The sequence below is a fragment of the Capsella rubella genome, unplaced genomic scaffold (assembly GCF_000375325.1).
Source record: "Capsella rubella cultivar Monte Gargano unplaced genomic scaffold, Caprub1_0 scaffold_3, whole genome shotgun sequence".
Lineage (NCBI taxonomy): Eukaryota > Viridiplantae > Streptophyta > Magnoliopsida > Brassicales > Brassicaceae > Capsella > Capsella rubella.
In genome coordinates, this window is record NW_006238921.1 from 8718744 (window position 1) to 8734202 (window position 15459).

At 29.7% G+C, this 15459-nt stretch overlaps 3 protein-coding genes and 1 long non-coding RNA gene across 4 annotated transcripts; 1 reads left to right on the forward strand and 3 right to left on the reverse strand.

Annotated features, from left to right (window-relative positions):
* Positions 1-6801: 6801 nt before the first annotated feature.
* Positions 6802-8035, forward strand: LOC17893971 (adenylate isopentenyltransferase 7, mitochondrial). Its single transcript, XM_006298049.2, has one exon. The coding sequence runs from the start codon at positions 6907-6909 to the stop codon at positions 7900-7902; it is 996 nt and encodes a 331-aa protein (XP_006298111.1). The 5' UTR covers positions 6802-6906; the 3' UTR covers positions 7903-8035.
* A 2836-nt stretch (positions 8036-10871) lies between these two features.
* LOC111831657 lies at positions 10872-11451 on the reverse strand. The gene is made up of 2 exons (XR_002834776.1): positions 11300-11451; positions 10872-11159 (listed from the first exon to the last, which is right to left on the reverse strand). It is a non-coding gene; the product is annotated as an uncharacterized LOC111831657 (long non-coding RNA).
* A 973-nt stretch (positions 11452-12424) lies between these two features.
* LOC111831729 lies at positions 12425-12741 on the reverse strand. The gene has a single exon (XM_023786970.1). The coding sequence runs from the start codon at positions 12675-12677 to the stop codon at positions 12537-12539; it is 141 nt and encodes a 46-aa protein (XP_023642738.1). The 5' UTR covers positions 12678-12741; the 3' UTR covers positions 12425-12536.
* A 1603-nt stretch (positions 12742-14344) lies between these two features.
* On the reverse strand, positions 14345-14671 carry LOC111831457. Its single transcript, XM_023785596.1, has 2 exons — positions 14588-14671; positions 14345-14494 (listed from the first exon to the last, which is right to left on the reverse strand). Exons 1-2 carry the CDS (start codon positions 14669-14671, stop codon positions 14345-14347), a joined length of 234 nt encoding a protein of 77 aa, XP_023641364.1.
* Positions 14672-15459: the final 788 nt, after the last annotated feature.

The window sequence follows — 15459 nt, forward strand, 5'->3', positions numbered from 1 at the left end:
ATATATCTTGCATCTATTAGATTGGAGTGGGTTATATTGCTTGTTAAATCCACATTAGAGGTCTGATTTGCAGTTTTTTTTCTAAGTTAAGAGAAAAGTTGCAAAAATAAATATTATTCAAATGTATATTTCTGCACAAAAAAAAATTGTTTAGTGAAATGTTTTGGGTTAATGCTCGGAAATTAAGAAAAACATAGTATATAATATGTTCTTCATTTTTTTGTTTCAAGTCCCTTTGACCAATACCAAATTAACATGACAATGGTTACTAGTTACAAAATAAAGAAGAAAATATAAATAAGACAACATGTGACAAAAAAAAAAAAGAAGTTTTATGATTAATTATGCTTCTGTTTAGTTTAGGACATATTGTTATAAGTCTTTCATAATACGCGTAAGAAAGACAGTTCATATTGATTAAAAGTTTAGGACTCGAAATGCATGCACGTACCGACAGTACCGTTGTACACGATCGGTGGTCACTAGGAAACAGATTGACCCATGCATCTCCTCCGTTGACGACATTTTAAAATAACACACCGATTTGATCAAATTACTTTATAATATAATTTTGTGCGTGTTGACAAAAACATAGTGCACGTATGCTATGTTTATAAGAATAGTAACGATCGATGTCAATGACAACACATACATTTCTAACATAGGGAATACAATTTCAGACGAAAACCATGAGCTTAAACCAAATAAACACTAGTTGGTTTTGGTTTTGGTTATTAATCATCCACTTCGAAGTACTATATGCTGAAATCGAGTCCAAATCACAGCTAGCTATCGAACATACCAAACTCAGTCAATACTAAAATGTATTAAACAAATTAAGTGGTTAGCATTAGTGTATCACCATCATGATCACCATTGCCACACAAGTTTTATCAAAAATATAACAGATATGTAACTTTTAGACTCGTTAATGATGTCAAATCCGCACGCTCAGAGCAACAATAAGCAATCATTAGTAGTTTTATTATCATTTGAACACCAACAAATTTGCCCATCAGATTGTATTTAAAAAAAAAGAATTTGGAAATTTAATTAAGCCACCTTTAATATATAATATTTTCTAGTACATATAATGGATCGTCCATATATCGTTCCGACTATCACTAACATCGGCTCACAATATCAGTAGCTATAGCAATATTATTTCCACTACAAGTTTTTATTTTCTTTCCCAATAAAAGATAAACAATGCTTCAAAATAAATTAATGTAAATTAGCTAGTAGCTTAAGTAATTAGAAGAGTGGTGATACTTAGACGAGATCAAACATTAGTGTAATGATGCTTCGAGTCTTATCGATGAATACTTCAAAGCTTTGAAAAAAGGCTTTTGTAAAACAATTTGTGATATAATTTTCACATTACATACAAAAAGAAAACTTTAACATAAGAAAATGAACAAATACTTGATGGGATATTTTGTATATATATAATAGATAATGCTTTTAAAAGTTATATATTATATTTTGGTCAAGTTGTTTTGTGTAGATAATGTTAAAATATGAAGGAACTATTATGTTCCTAATGATTCTTCCATTAAAATGTAAAGACAAAAACTTTGCGGATATAAATAAACACTTATATAAGTTATGTAATTCATAGATTGTGTGGTTACACGTATGATGCGATCATTTGTGCTTTTGGGTTTATTTAATTACGTTAGATTCTCATTATAACCAAAATTAGTACATCAACCTATAATTGTTACATTTTTTTATCGATTCTTGTGGGTACACTGGTAAGGATAGAATATAAATACATAGACATTTCAATTCAAATCCAACCCTCATGTACTAATTTTAAAAGAAATTTTAAAGAATAAAAATACATAGAATATAATTATAGAAGTTGTAAATTTTAAAAGAAATTTCAAATATTTTATTTAAGGAATTGCAATTCAAATCCAACCCTCATGAATGGAAAAATAGGTTGAGGTACTTCTACTTTTGCTTATCACCCCCAAAAATATATGTTTTCGTTTTTCTTTACAAATATTGTTAAAACCTTCGAAACTAGATTCTTTATTTTTTCGATAATTAGTTTGTTTTTTCAAAATCTTGAATAACTATAATTTAGATTTTGACAATAAAAATTAAAACCAAAAACTAGTTCAAAATCTAATAGCCATTTATAAATTATGTAATTTAATTTAGATTTTTAAACAGTTTTAATGAATGGAAATAAATAAGCGGCTAATCGAACGAGAGGGTCTAATCTATTAATCATGATGTGAAAAGATAACCTATGAGATTAAGGGGGTGTTATTAGTTGTTTAACTTAAATTCAACTCCATTAGATTTTAAAATTCATAAGACTTTCAAAATCTGGGTTCATTGAGACTGATTTATTATTCATTCTTTAAATTAGTGGAAGTGTATTTACACTGACACATGATATCTTTTGGTTTTGAACAATAGAATTGAATTCTATAACAAATGATTTTACAATTTTCAATGAAATTATACCAAACTTTTACCGTCACGTATTTTTTTCCCATTTCAAATTTCTATATTGAAGTCTTAACATATCTTTAAAGATGAAAATTGTTTTTTTTTTTTTTTTGTTAAAGTGATCAAATGAATCATACAACAACTGTTAAAACAATATACACATTAACTAGGGATAAAAAAAAAGACTGGGAAAAAATGATAAAGAGAGATACATATGTGTTGGGTCATGGGTGAATGAGTTTGCAAATATTGATAACGTGTATTACGTTAAATGAAACTTTTATTAATTTATTAGATTGTCAAATCTCATGTTAGAAGGTTGGTTTTGGGATTGACATAATTTACACATGAAATCAGTTCCAGATTCACTCAAAGCTTTTCAAATGAAATCATTTGTGAAAATCCACCAAACTTGAATAACATAAGACTTTAGTTAATAATTGTAAGTATAAGAACCAATAACACTAGATTTTAAACTCTTTTAATGAAGATTTTGCAAATATAAGAACCAATAACACTAGATTTTAAACTCTTTTAATGAAGATTTTGCAAATATAAGAACCAATAATACTTGATTTGAGTAAAGTATTTAAAATCATTGATTAAATAACATTAGAATTGGGTTAGAGTTAAACTCTATTAAAATCCATTATCCAATAACACCCACTAAGATAATCTTAATTATATTAAGCTAGCAAGCTTAAGTAACTAGAACCACTCCTTTGACGGTTCATAAGCTAATGATGAATATGCTCCATTATGAGTTTTAATATAGTATTTATTGATTCTAATTTAAAAATAGTACTTCAAAATTAATAAAAAAATGTGTGAAGAGGCAGATTATGTCGAGGTGCAAATTTCTTAATCAAGTCTAACTAAATACCATATGCCATGAATACTCCTACACGAGTTGACTAAGACCACCAAATTTAGATATCTATAAAGAATGTAATCTAGTAGACGAATAAATAATTAGATGGGTAGAAAATAAAGTGAACTTTGCTTACATTCGATTGCAGAGATAAGACAACGTTATTGAAATTAAATGATTTTCCACTAAAACTTAATTACCGTTTATGATAAATTATTGTATCTTGAATGTAAGATATAAACCATTTTGAATGTTCTAAAAATGTCAGTATTGTAAAAATACGATGTGTACCGCTTCGTCGGTAAATGATTCTTCGACAAACTTGTATTATTACTTGCGTCAATTTGCTTTATAGTTTTGGTCTCCAAATTCTTATGAATCTGTTCGTCTAACTATTTTAGCTATTGTTGTGTAGTTTTGTACGATGTTTCTATTTTGTCGTTTAATTTTTATGAACTTAATTTGGTTTTAACCCGTGGTACACAATTTTTTGACTAAAATTTTTCTATTTAAATTATAATTTTTTAATTTTGTTTGATGTTTAAAATTGTGTAACTGTATTTTAATTGTGAACTTTATTATTTATAAGCTCGTTGGATAATTTTTCGTAACTAATATATCTTTTTAAGTCGTATTTTTTTATTAATTTTTAAGTATTTACGATTGTACATTGATATTGTGATTGTTAATTATATGATTTATCCTGTAGAATACAATATGACAATTTTTTTGTTATATATAACTGTAATTTAATCAACTTAATTAAATATGTATAATATTTCAAATAATGATATATTTAACAGCTTAAACAGCTTTTTATCCTTGGAGCATACATACAGGTGGCAATGTTTTCCTATGCAATACTTCTAAAAATACTGAGGGTCACCGTCCTCTTGCTCACTGAAGGTTCTGAAGTCTTCGTTAAACAGCTTTTCATCCTTGGAGCATACACACGTTCTTGACAACCACGTTGGAGCATACACACATGATGATGGTGCAACATCTTTCATTTAACTCATTTTATTTCAGACTAAAATATTTTGTGTGTAAACAACCTGTAAGAAAAAATATAATCATATTTATATAAACTCAAACCCGTTCAATCAAATTTATGTAAACTCAAACCCATTCAATCAAATATAACTTTTATGAACTGAATTTGTTTCTTTTTTGTTTATATATGATGATGTTTCTTTTTTGTTGTATAACTTTTATGAACTTAATTTGTTTCTTTTGTACCAATGAAAACAAGTTATTGGACAAAAAAATATATATATATGATGTAATTGTTTGAATCTATTTTTAAATATATATTAGATTTTAGTCTGTAGTCTACTACTAAAAAATGTATGTAATTAAAAATTTTAATTTTAAATGCAACCAAAATTTTAATGTTTATTACTTTATGTAAAAGCATTTAATCAGAGAACAAAAAAAAACGTAACTTCATAAATATAAATAAGCATCAGAAGATTCATAACCCACTAAATGGAAAATCAAATTCTCGTTTACCACTTATTTCCGAAAATATCATCAACTCCACCCAAATTGTAGGCAATGTTGTTTCATCCTAAGGATAGTAAACTAATAATAAATTAACAAAGTTAAGAATATATGAATTATAAAATATTCAGTGAAAGCCTTGGGAATCCTTATTATATAAATCCACAAATTCTGTATATGATTTGACTAACCATAGCTTATCTTTTTTTTTTCTTTTTGTTATATGTTTTTTTCAATAAAATTTTATGTTGGAATATATATTATTAGAAATAAAAGTAAAGGTGTGATGAAACTATTAACAACTGAAACATAAAAAAACAAGAACAATTTTTGCGTAGATTCAGTACACAATCTACATGACCATAATTGGTTATTTGAAAATATTGGTCACATCACATCTAAGTTTATTCTATTCTCAATATACAAGTTCTACTGATAAAAAAAAAATTTATGCGACCATATAATTATTATTTTCACATTTAAGAAAAACTATGTATGCTCAAAAGCGTAAAAATATATAATTTAGATGGTGATTGATTGGTATCTATTAGAACTTGTTCTACAAAATAATTATATATATATATATATATTATTTTTCAAGTTTAACAAGATGAAACGGCTTTTAAAATATGTATGATAATAAAAAAAAGCTATACTTAAAAGCGTAAAAATATATAATATAAATGACATTTGATTGGTGATATTCTTTTACTGATGTTTTTTGTTTTTGGTTTGATAAAAGAGGTAGAAACAAAACAAACAACAATTTTTGTTCAAAAAAAAAAAACAACAACAACACTCATGTCTCATGTCTTGTGTTGAAGGCTTGAACTCTCTTTGACTTTGATATGCCCATCGTGTGACAATTATAATATATTGTAAGATGTCTTTCATTAGAATTTGTGGGTTCATAATATTTTTAAACTTTAATTAATTTAAGAATTTATTTTGTGGTATCCTACATTGCCTCCGAAATGACGTAAACTCTCTTAATTATGACGGAAGATTAATTTATACATAACACCGTCTTTCTTCATATAGTATTAGTTTTTGCTACATTTCTTTTTTAATATATTAACTAACCCAAACCAAAGTTTGTAAGAACGATTTATATAAATAAAGTTAGATAAAACTTGATTTAAACATATACAAAATTGATCAAGAAACTAAAGATAGATTGTCTTTTTATTCTGTCAAATATATAATCAATGGAACATATACATATGCGATCTAATTAACTTTTAAGTTACCGAAATCCAAAATCCAAAATCGGAGCAGTTTTTTTTTTTTGAGAAACATATATACCTTTGTTTTATTAAAATGATAAACTTCATACAATTTGCAACTTTATTTTAACTCAAAAAAAAAAGTGGTTATATATTCTCATGTGTGTGTTTCTACAAGACAAATGCATTGGATCAGAGTAGAACATTGTCCTTTATTCGTAGAGGGTAAACTGATACACACGTGTTTAAGATTCCATCAGGAGAATGACCCCTAAAAAATTGTAAGAATGTATTTTTTGTTATTGATTAATGTGGTTCAGATTTAATGACTAATTGTAATCAGATCAAATTACAAAAAAAAAAAAAGATAACTAAAACTTGATAAATCAATTCAAGAATATAAAAATGATCTTTTTTTTTGTGCGCATTATAAACTAAAAGAAAAATATTGAAGAAACTAAAAAATATATACCCAAAAGAAGAAACTAAATTTTGTTTTTCCTTTCTGGTAATTTTGTTAAGTTTTTAGTTTTGTAATTACGAAAGGTTTAAGTAACTAATAACTAGTTGTAATGTTGATTTACTATAGATGGCACCTCTAAAATCTATTTTAATAAAGTCGTAGACCATAGTCAGAGGTAACACGTCTATGTCCAGGTGTATATATAGAGCTCTCCTTATACCTCACCATTATCTCTCTCACTCTCTCTTTCTCTCTATCCTCATCTTTCTACGAAGTTACAAGTTTCTTGACGACTCGTTGAGGTGGTCTACCAAAAGGACTAAACAACAAAACATATCTTTTTCTCCACGCACACAAAAAAAAAGTCAATCATCATGAAATTCTCAATCTCAGCACTGAGGCAGGTACAACCAATCTTGAGCTTCAAGAACAAGTTATCTATGGTCAACGTCAACTCTTTTCTCAATCCCAAAGAGAAAGTCGTTTTTGTTATGGGAGCTACCGGATCGGGTAAGTCTCGTCTAGCCATCGACCTAGCAACTCGTTTTCAATCAGAGGTCATAAACTCCGACAAGATTCAACTTTACAAGGGCCTAGACGTGCTCACGAACAAAGTAACCCCTCAAGAATGCCGAGGCGTGCCTCACCATTTGCTTGGAGTATTCGATTCCGAATTCGGAAACCTAACGGCCACTCAGTACAGCAACCTTGCGTCACAAGCAATCACAAAACTCTCAGCGAACCATAAGCTTCCCATAGTAGCCGGTGGATCAAACTCTTACATAGAAGCACTTGCGAACCATTCCGCGGGGTTCTTGTTAAACAACTACGAATGCTGTTTCATTTGGGTCGACGTTTCCTTACCCGTACTCAACTCCTTCGTCTCAAAACGCGTTGACCGCATGATGGAAGCAGGACTACTCGAAGAAGTGAGAGAAGTATTCAACCCTAAAGCTGACTATTCCGTAGGGATACGTAGAGCTATCGGTGTCCCCGAGCTTCACGAATACTTACGATACGAATCTCTAGTGGACAGTGCAACACAAAGAATGATGCTTGACGTAGCGGTTAAGAACATAAAAAAGAACACAGAGATCTTAGCTTGTCGTCAGCTAAAAAAGATTCAACGTCTGAACAAGAAGTGGAAGTTGTCTATGCACCGAGTAGACGCTACTGAGGTGTTCTTGAAACGTAACGTAGAGGAACAAGACGAGGCTTGGGAGAGTCTTGTAGCTAGACCAAGCGAGAGAATCGTCGATAAGTTTTATAATAATAATAGTAACCAAGTTAAGAATGATCATGATGTTGAGCATTGCTTGGCGGCGTCTTACGGCGGAGGAAGTGGAACAAGAGCCCACAATATGATATGAAAAGTTTTGTTATTGGTCGATCATGTGAAGCTTTTTGGAGTGTGAGAGTTTAAAAGATTTCGTTTGTGTGGTGGTGATACCCCGAAGGTTTTTGCAACGTACACACTACACATGTGTGAGATATTATAATTAATTACCCTGAAAAAAAAAATGAAAAAAAGAGAAAAACAAAAAGTTTTTTTTTTTTTTTGGTTGTTAAAATGTTTGTATATAAGTTATTCGGTTAATATTTTAATTGTTTGATACCTATTGACTACGAGTTTATGATAACCGAAAGTTTTAATTCCTTTGTGCCACGATGACACACTTATGCATGTATATTAAAAAAATGTTTTGTATTGCTTTTTTTTTTGTTGTATTTGGTATATCTAATATCTTGGCCTTGGATTAACGCATTCATGTTATTGGTTGAAGCTAAAAAGGATTAATTATAACAGTTAAGTTCTCCTGTTACATATCATATTCTTCAAGACTTTTGTAACACGAACGCCAAATACGTCTATTGATGAGTCGAAAACATCATATATGAGATCAACACACGAATCAAGAACTCATAAAATACGAGTTCGACTCCTAAATGTAAAGAATCTACGTTTCGACTGGATCTCTTTAGAAACTCTCACTCTATATATGAGAATTTTTTTTATTTTTTTTTACAAGATCAATCGATAAATTGACATTCTTTTAACAAGTGTAACCATAATTACCATATATACGAAGATAATTTGTATTATAACCGACAATAAACTATACGTTATATGTAGAATTATGCTGAAAATTACATATTCATACGTGAAACATCTTTTTCGGATCCCACTTTGGAGACCATTCATAACTCTAGAGTTACACTACTTGAGTCATCTCGTTCTTTCTCTTTTATGTAGTAGCATCAAAGTTTTTGGGAAAATCCAAGTAAATAAACTCTACTTCAACAATTATAGTAAAACAGAAAAAGATTAAAAAAGTGAAAGTTGGAGAATCTTTAGGTTAGGGAAAAGGAAGAATCGAAGAAAGAGCTAGCGAGTGGGTGTGTTCGTGAGTGAGTTAAGCCGTCAATGTCAAAATGAGTTGTATAATAAAACTGCACGCGCAGCTTAATCAGTTTTAGGATCTTCCGTACATATGAGAAGAGCAAAAGCGTGTGGAGAAGGTTGCATCAATCACATAAATGACGTTCGTACAGTTGTGATGAGAGAGTCATTTCATACTAATCTTTTCTTTCTTTTGTTTTTGGTATCATTAAGTAATGTTAATGTTATGCATATGGTCCCATACCATTTAAATCGGATAGTACACACGTCAAGTCATAACGCATCTTAGGACAAAGGAGGTGAGAATATGAACTAAAATATAAACACTAAACAAATTTCATAAGGAGACAGCATCTGATGTCTTTCTTTAACCCTTTTCTTCGGTTCACAATTGTGAATTGTGATGTTTTGATAATGATTTGTGGGGTTTGTAATTTTGAGATGAACTTGTTAGCACTAAATATGAGATAAATGTGTTTACTACTTGAACTTTTTCATTCTCATTAACCAATTTTATATCTAACCAGATTGATCTATGTATGACAAACCAAAGGTTGAGATTGAACATGGCAAATACCAAAAGCTATACTCTTTTTTTTTTTATTCCCCTCAATATTCTGTATTTATCATATTGTGACGCAAATGGAAATTGTGATATTATATTTTGGAGAAAATGGCGAATCTTTCCCTAATACATTTTATAAAAATAAACAATCTTTTTGTATTGAGCTATTCTTTATATACAGATTTTATTGGTCCAACTTCATTAATGGGGTATTTCTTTTATTTCGGCTTTTAATTTTTCTTGCATTCTACATTATCTTGTAGTTACTTACTTATCTTCAAATTATTTACGCTATAAGGAGATTGTTTTATTTTATTGCAAGAATCATTTGTAATCAAAAATGTCATTTTGATATTTCCACGTACTAAAAAAGCGAATAATAGGTCAGATAAATATGTAGAATACTTCAATATGTTATTCAACGAGTATAAAGTTATATGTTGAGTACTTGAGTTACATAACGTTGAAGAACAAAGATAAAATAAAAGTTTCTAAAAATATATATCAAATTAAATATTTATAATCAAAATCATAAACCTAAAAGAAACTTACTAGAATGGAACAGTGGGAATATGTATATAAGACCAATGCTTGTAGCTATCTAGAATCTAACAACTGCAGAATTTTAGGCCTTCGATTGTGGTATGTCTTCGTCTCTTTTTTAGATGTGCTTTTGCTTTTTTTTAAATCCCATTCTTATATTAGCTTTTCCATACGTACAAGAAGAATATAAAAGGTCAACATCAACTTTGCGCAAAGAGGGAACCTAAGTTGCAATGCCAAAGTACTTAGCTCTGTGCACATATAAACACAAAAAGAAGAAACTTATAATTTCTAAAACCAAAATTTTATTCCATTTTGAGTGAATATATTTTTCCACGTCACATGGTTGAAGAAGTTGGAGCCTTTGGAGACACTGTTACATCCGTGTAATCCGTGGGCATCTCATTCCCATCGTAATCGTATTCGTATGTATTCTCATGAACACAAAACAATGTTAAAAATTCAACATTTTCTTACCAAAAATATAAAACTTAAACAACCCATAAGGCCCAGATCTTAAGGAAGCCCATTGAAACTCAAACCAATCCTAGTAATAGTTTAGGGGTATTGGTTTGATTAGGCAGCTTAATAGAAGAGTGTTAGCTTAGAGCTAGTAAACATTCATCATGCAATGCACATGAACAATTTGTTATCAACATCTTGTTTTGAAACTTTAATTTTATATATTACCCTCAGTTTTGTGTGCAATGGTTTCTATTTCTTAAACTAATTCATGAACTTAAGTGATATATGAGCAATTTATATCCTCACACGTCTAATCTATTTTACATAGACAATTACAAGTGTAACGAGTCAAGTCTTTAGAGCACTTTTTCATGGATCATTTTATATTTTATTTTGATTTTCCACATGTAATTAGTAACGAGTTAATTAGCTCTTAAAGAGTATATATAAATGTATTTGATGAGATAGAAATATTCAATATCATTAATCAATGCAACAACATCGTAAAGGTCCGTAAGGGGAAGCAGATCTACACTTTCCACTTGCATGATGACTCTCGACACATCTAAGGTTGCATTCATGTTGTCCGTAACTGGAGGACGAACACGGTGTTCGTCCGCAAGTGTATCTCATTTTTTTCATCTCTGCTGCATCTACACAAAACCCACACAAAATATATACACATGCACAATATGATCAGTACAAATTCTAAGTGTTTTATTTACTGATTGTTTGTTTTAAAAACAATTACAACTAATAAGTGAAGAATAATTTTATATAATAAAAAACGTACCTGATGCCGAAACGTTGTGGTTAGACAACGAAACTACTAATAGTAATGTTACTAGGAGGCAACAAGTCACCAAAGTTTTTGTTATAGCCATAATATCTTTTGTTTATATGAAGTTTGTTATAAATTAAAGAGATAGGAAGAATTGTTTTTGTCATTCCATAGACTAAGACATGGTATATAACTATATATAGGAATACAAGACAGAGAACAAGTAAGGGATGTGTTATTAGTTTGTGATTTAAATAGATTTTTACCAACTTTAAATGTTATGTAGATTTTGTTAACTTTTGTAAAGTTTGATGTTATTAGATTTTGATTTGCAAAAACTCATTTAAAAACTTATAATAAATATGGAATTATTTGATTCAGAATTTTATAAAGTCAAATAAAAGTTTTGTTTTATTCAACTAAAACAAAATCTAGAATTATTAATGAATTTTATTATTTTGTTATTGATTTATAATTATATACACTTTACGTACGTCACAATATAAAATCATGAAAAGTATGATCAAAATAAATAGATTCTTTGAGAGACTTAAAAAAATTATCAAAGTTTAATTAAAAAGACTATAGAAAACTTTCTAACAATCCATTACCATCTTTAACTTCACTTTCTATGATTTTATTGAAGTCATTAAAATTCTTTATAACTTAAAATTCAATAACACCCTTTTAGTGTAGAGTATTAATCCAAGATGGGCGTATAATGAATATCTAGATTTTCTGATCTTATCGTGAAAGACTATTTTTTTATTTTTCTTTACTATTTATAAAAACTCTTTATCGTGGGATATCTCAAATTACCTAATTTATTTTAAATTAGTATTAAATGATATTCCACATTTACAAATAGTTATTACTGTCCATAATATTATTGACCTTTAAGTTTAAACGTATCGCTTGGATTTATCTATAGACCATTTCGGTGTAATTGTAGATACTATTAAGTTTTAAACTTTTTTTTTTAATTCTCAATAAACATATAACATTTTGCCAGTTGTACTTACGATTACGTAGACTAAACTATATAATAAAAGCAACTAACATTAAAAATAGAAAGCATACTATATAAACAAAACTCAATAAAACCATATACACGACATACGTTTCTTCTAACGAATATAAAAAACAAATAAATCCATCATCTCCATTGATTTTTCTCAGACTTTGTACATAGCATGTTAACGAGTCGTTTAGCTTCTTGATCACTAATCCTTGTTCGATCATTAATTAATTAGTCATCCCACCGTAACAAAAAAAGCAAACACCTCCAGATGATGTACGCACGTGTTCTCTGTTCTTTACACCAATCCCAGCACCGTAGCTTCGACATCCGACCCGATCCATCTCGTCTCAACAACATCTTCATCTTCATTAGACCTTCCTGGATGTGTTGTCTAGTTGTTTTTAATGGTAATAAAACCTCTATAATGTGTTGTTGTTTATGAGTAGTTTTGGAGTAGGGAGAAGTACAGAGAGAGGTGTGGAATATATAGAGAAGGCTAATGTTGTAATAAAACTTCACTTAAAGAGAGAGGTGACATGAACAAAAAGAGTGGAATCCCACTCTACAGAAGAAAACAAGACAAAGCTGAGTTTACTTGTTTTGGCTTCTCTTGTCTTTTTTTTTTTTTCCTTCACTTGCTTTGCTTCCCACCTATCACTCTCACTTATCACATTTTCTATCTCAAATAGGAAGAAAAACAAACTAATGCTAGGGAAATTGAACAGTTACGTGTTTGTACATATACATATAATTCCTATTCGTAGTGGTTCAAAATATATAGAGCATGTTACTACACGAATAACTTTTTGTACGATTTTGCCCGATTTGACAATTCTAAGTTGGAGTCTTTTTCTGAAAATGTATTTCCTTTTTCGACCCCAACAAAACAGAAAAAGTAGAGATCATTGAGTTTGCGACTATTTATAGATTATAGTTTGAATGGGAGGCTCAAATACACAATCTCTTATAACCTTTTCTATTCCAATAATTGAAAGTTATGTAAAACTAGAGTTAACTTCTCAAGAAACTTATCTTTTAGTAGATTTTAGGGTTCGAGATTTGATAGGTTTATCTTTTTTGGCTTTGACCAATGTAAACCAATATATTCTTTTTGAGTTAATGACTTTGTTTTCCAACTAAAATTTGAGCATTTCAAAAAGCTTTCTGACCATACTGATCACGAAGATATTTTAGAGATAATAATTCAAGATCGGGACTAAACCGGGTTGGACTGTCCCAATTAACACCCCAAGATAAATGAACACAACTCAATTAATTGTCGGGGTCTTGGTATCATGCGTTTGTTTAATCACTTTCACAAGTAAAGATGTGTGGGACATCAAAAGAACTTAAAACTAAGCAGTTGTGTTGTGTCTTTCTTCCCCTTATGCTTTACTTGGTTGATGTTTCGTAATGCGACGCATAAAACTAATATAATAATGTATGGATATGTAATCCTCATGCAGCTGTTACCCATTGGTGCTGGTACTGGTCGGGTTATCGAGTGTACCATTATTTGTTTTTTTCCTTTTTAAATTATTATAACGTATATAATTTTAGTTTCTGCAGCCTTTGAATTGAACTATTAATACAGAATAAAGTTTGATAATATATATTTACTTATCCTGAATGAAGTGATAATATTTTTGTAATTCCAATAATTGTAGCCATATTCAATAAGGTTATAAGTGCATCCGTAGACTCTCTCAATCAATCACATACACATACTACATATATATAATAATATGTTTTGTAGACTTTTTATTAGCTAGGGTAAGTGTAGACTTTAGTGATAATAGACTACGAGATCTTTAAGGATATCATGTCGTTGAAAATTGCAAAGAAATGAAAACACAGTTTCTTCTGTATAATTCAAGCTTAAAGAGATTTGTACAAGTCCAATGATTACAAAAAAGTACTATACTACTTTCTCCAATCTATACCATAAATGGCGACGATTGGTAAAAAACTAAAGTAGTACAGAAAAAAAAGTTGAAGATCAAAACTAAGAATAAGAAGATGGGTACAAAATTAGTTTAAGAGTTATCATCATCGGAAGAAAGAAGCATAGTGATGCAAATTCTGATGATATGAAGCTTTGCTCGATGTTGTTGCATTGTTCTCTTCATCTTCTCCAACTTCTCTTTCATCTTTTCCATCATCTGACGACTCATCAAAGTTTCCAGCTATGTTGGATATATATATATACCAACATGGCAACATATATATGATCATACACACGCATACATTTATATATACGTGCAAACACCTGCACGTACGAACACAAAGGAAGAAGCGACAATCCCACACTTATACACTTGAGCAAAACCTCCAACACTGTATACAAAGTGTCCAAACACCATGAAACTCTGTCGGAATCCTACGTGCGAAAGATACTTATGTTTGTGTGTGTTATAGTATATATGATTTACACCATACAGTTTTGTGTTTGTGGGTGGATGTACAACTTTACATAACAAAAATTAAGCAAGCTAGCTAGATATTATTAACTAACCCTATATAAAAACATGAGAAAGTCTTTGCAATGTTTGGCAGATCATCATCTCTTTAAATTATATAACAATATATAATCATACATTATTCTTATTCTTTCTTTAAGTAACAAATCCTCAAAATACTCATATACTACAGCAAATTAATCTAGACTATTTTTTCAAAAATGATTCTTTCATTACACTCATTTTTTTCAAACTATTTCCAAAAACCTAATTAACAATATGCGATAAATCTAGAAAAATCAAAACTAATCACCCTTTGTCGTCATACAAACATGCATGTAACTAATTCAAATGCATGTATGGCGACAATTTGATCTTAATGATGATATTATATAAAAAACACAAGAATTTATTATTTTCTTGCAGATTAAGAGATAAATACGCTCGGATGAATCGATTGTCAAACAAAGTACTCATCAACACGATCAATTCATATGAAAAGTATAAAATGATGGATGTATTGGCGCATGGATGGAGAAGGGTCCACTTGTAGGTAGGAGAGTGAAGCAAGTTCACGTGCTGATCGTCATGCAACTCTTTGAATATTTTGTGCATCTTCTTAAACTCATCCTCCAGCCATGTTCTCACTTCACTTTTGTCCTCCTCCACTAACTTGTCATTTCTTAACTTTT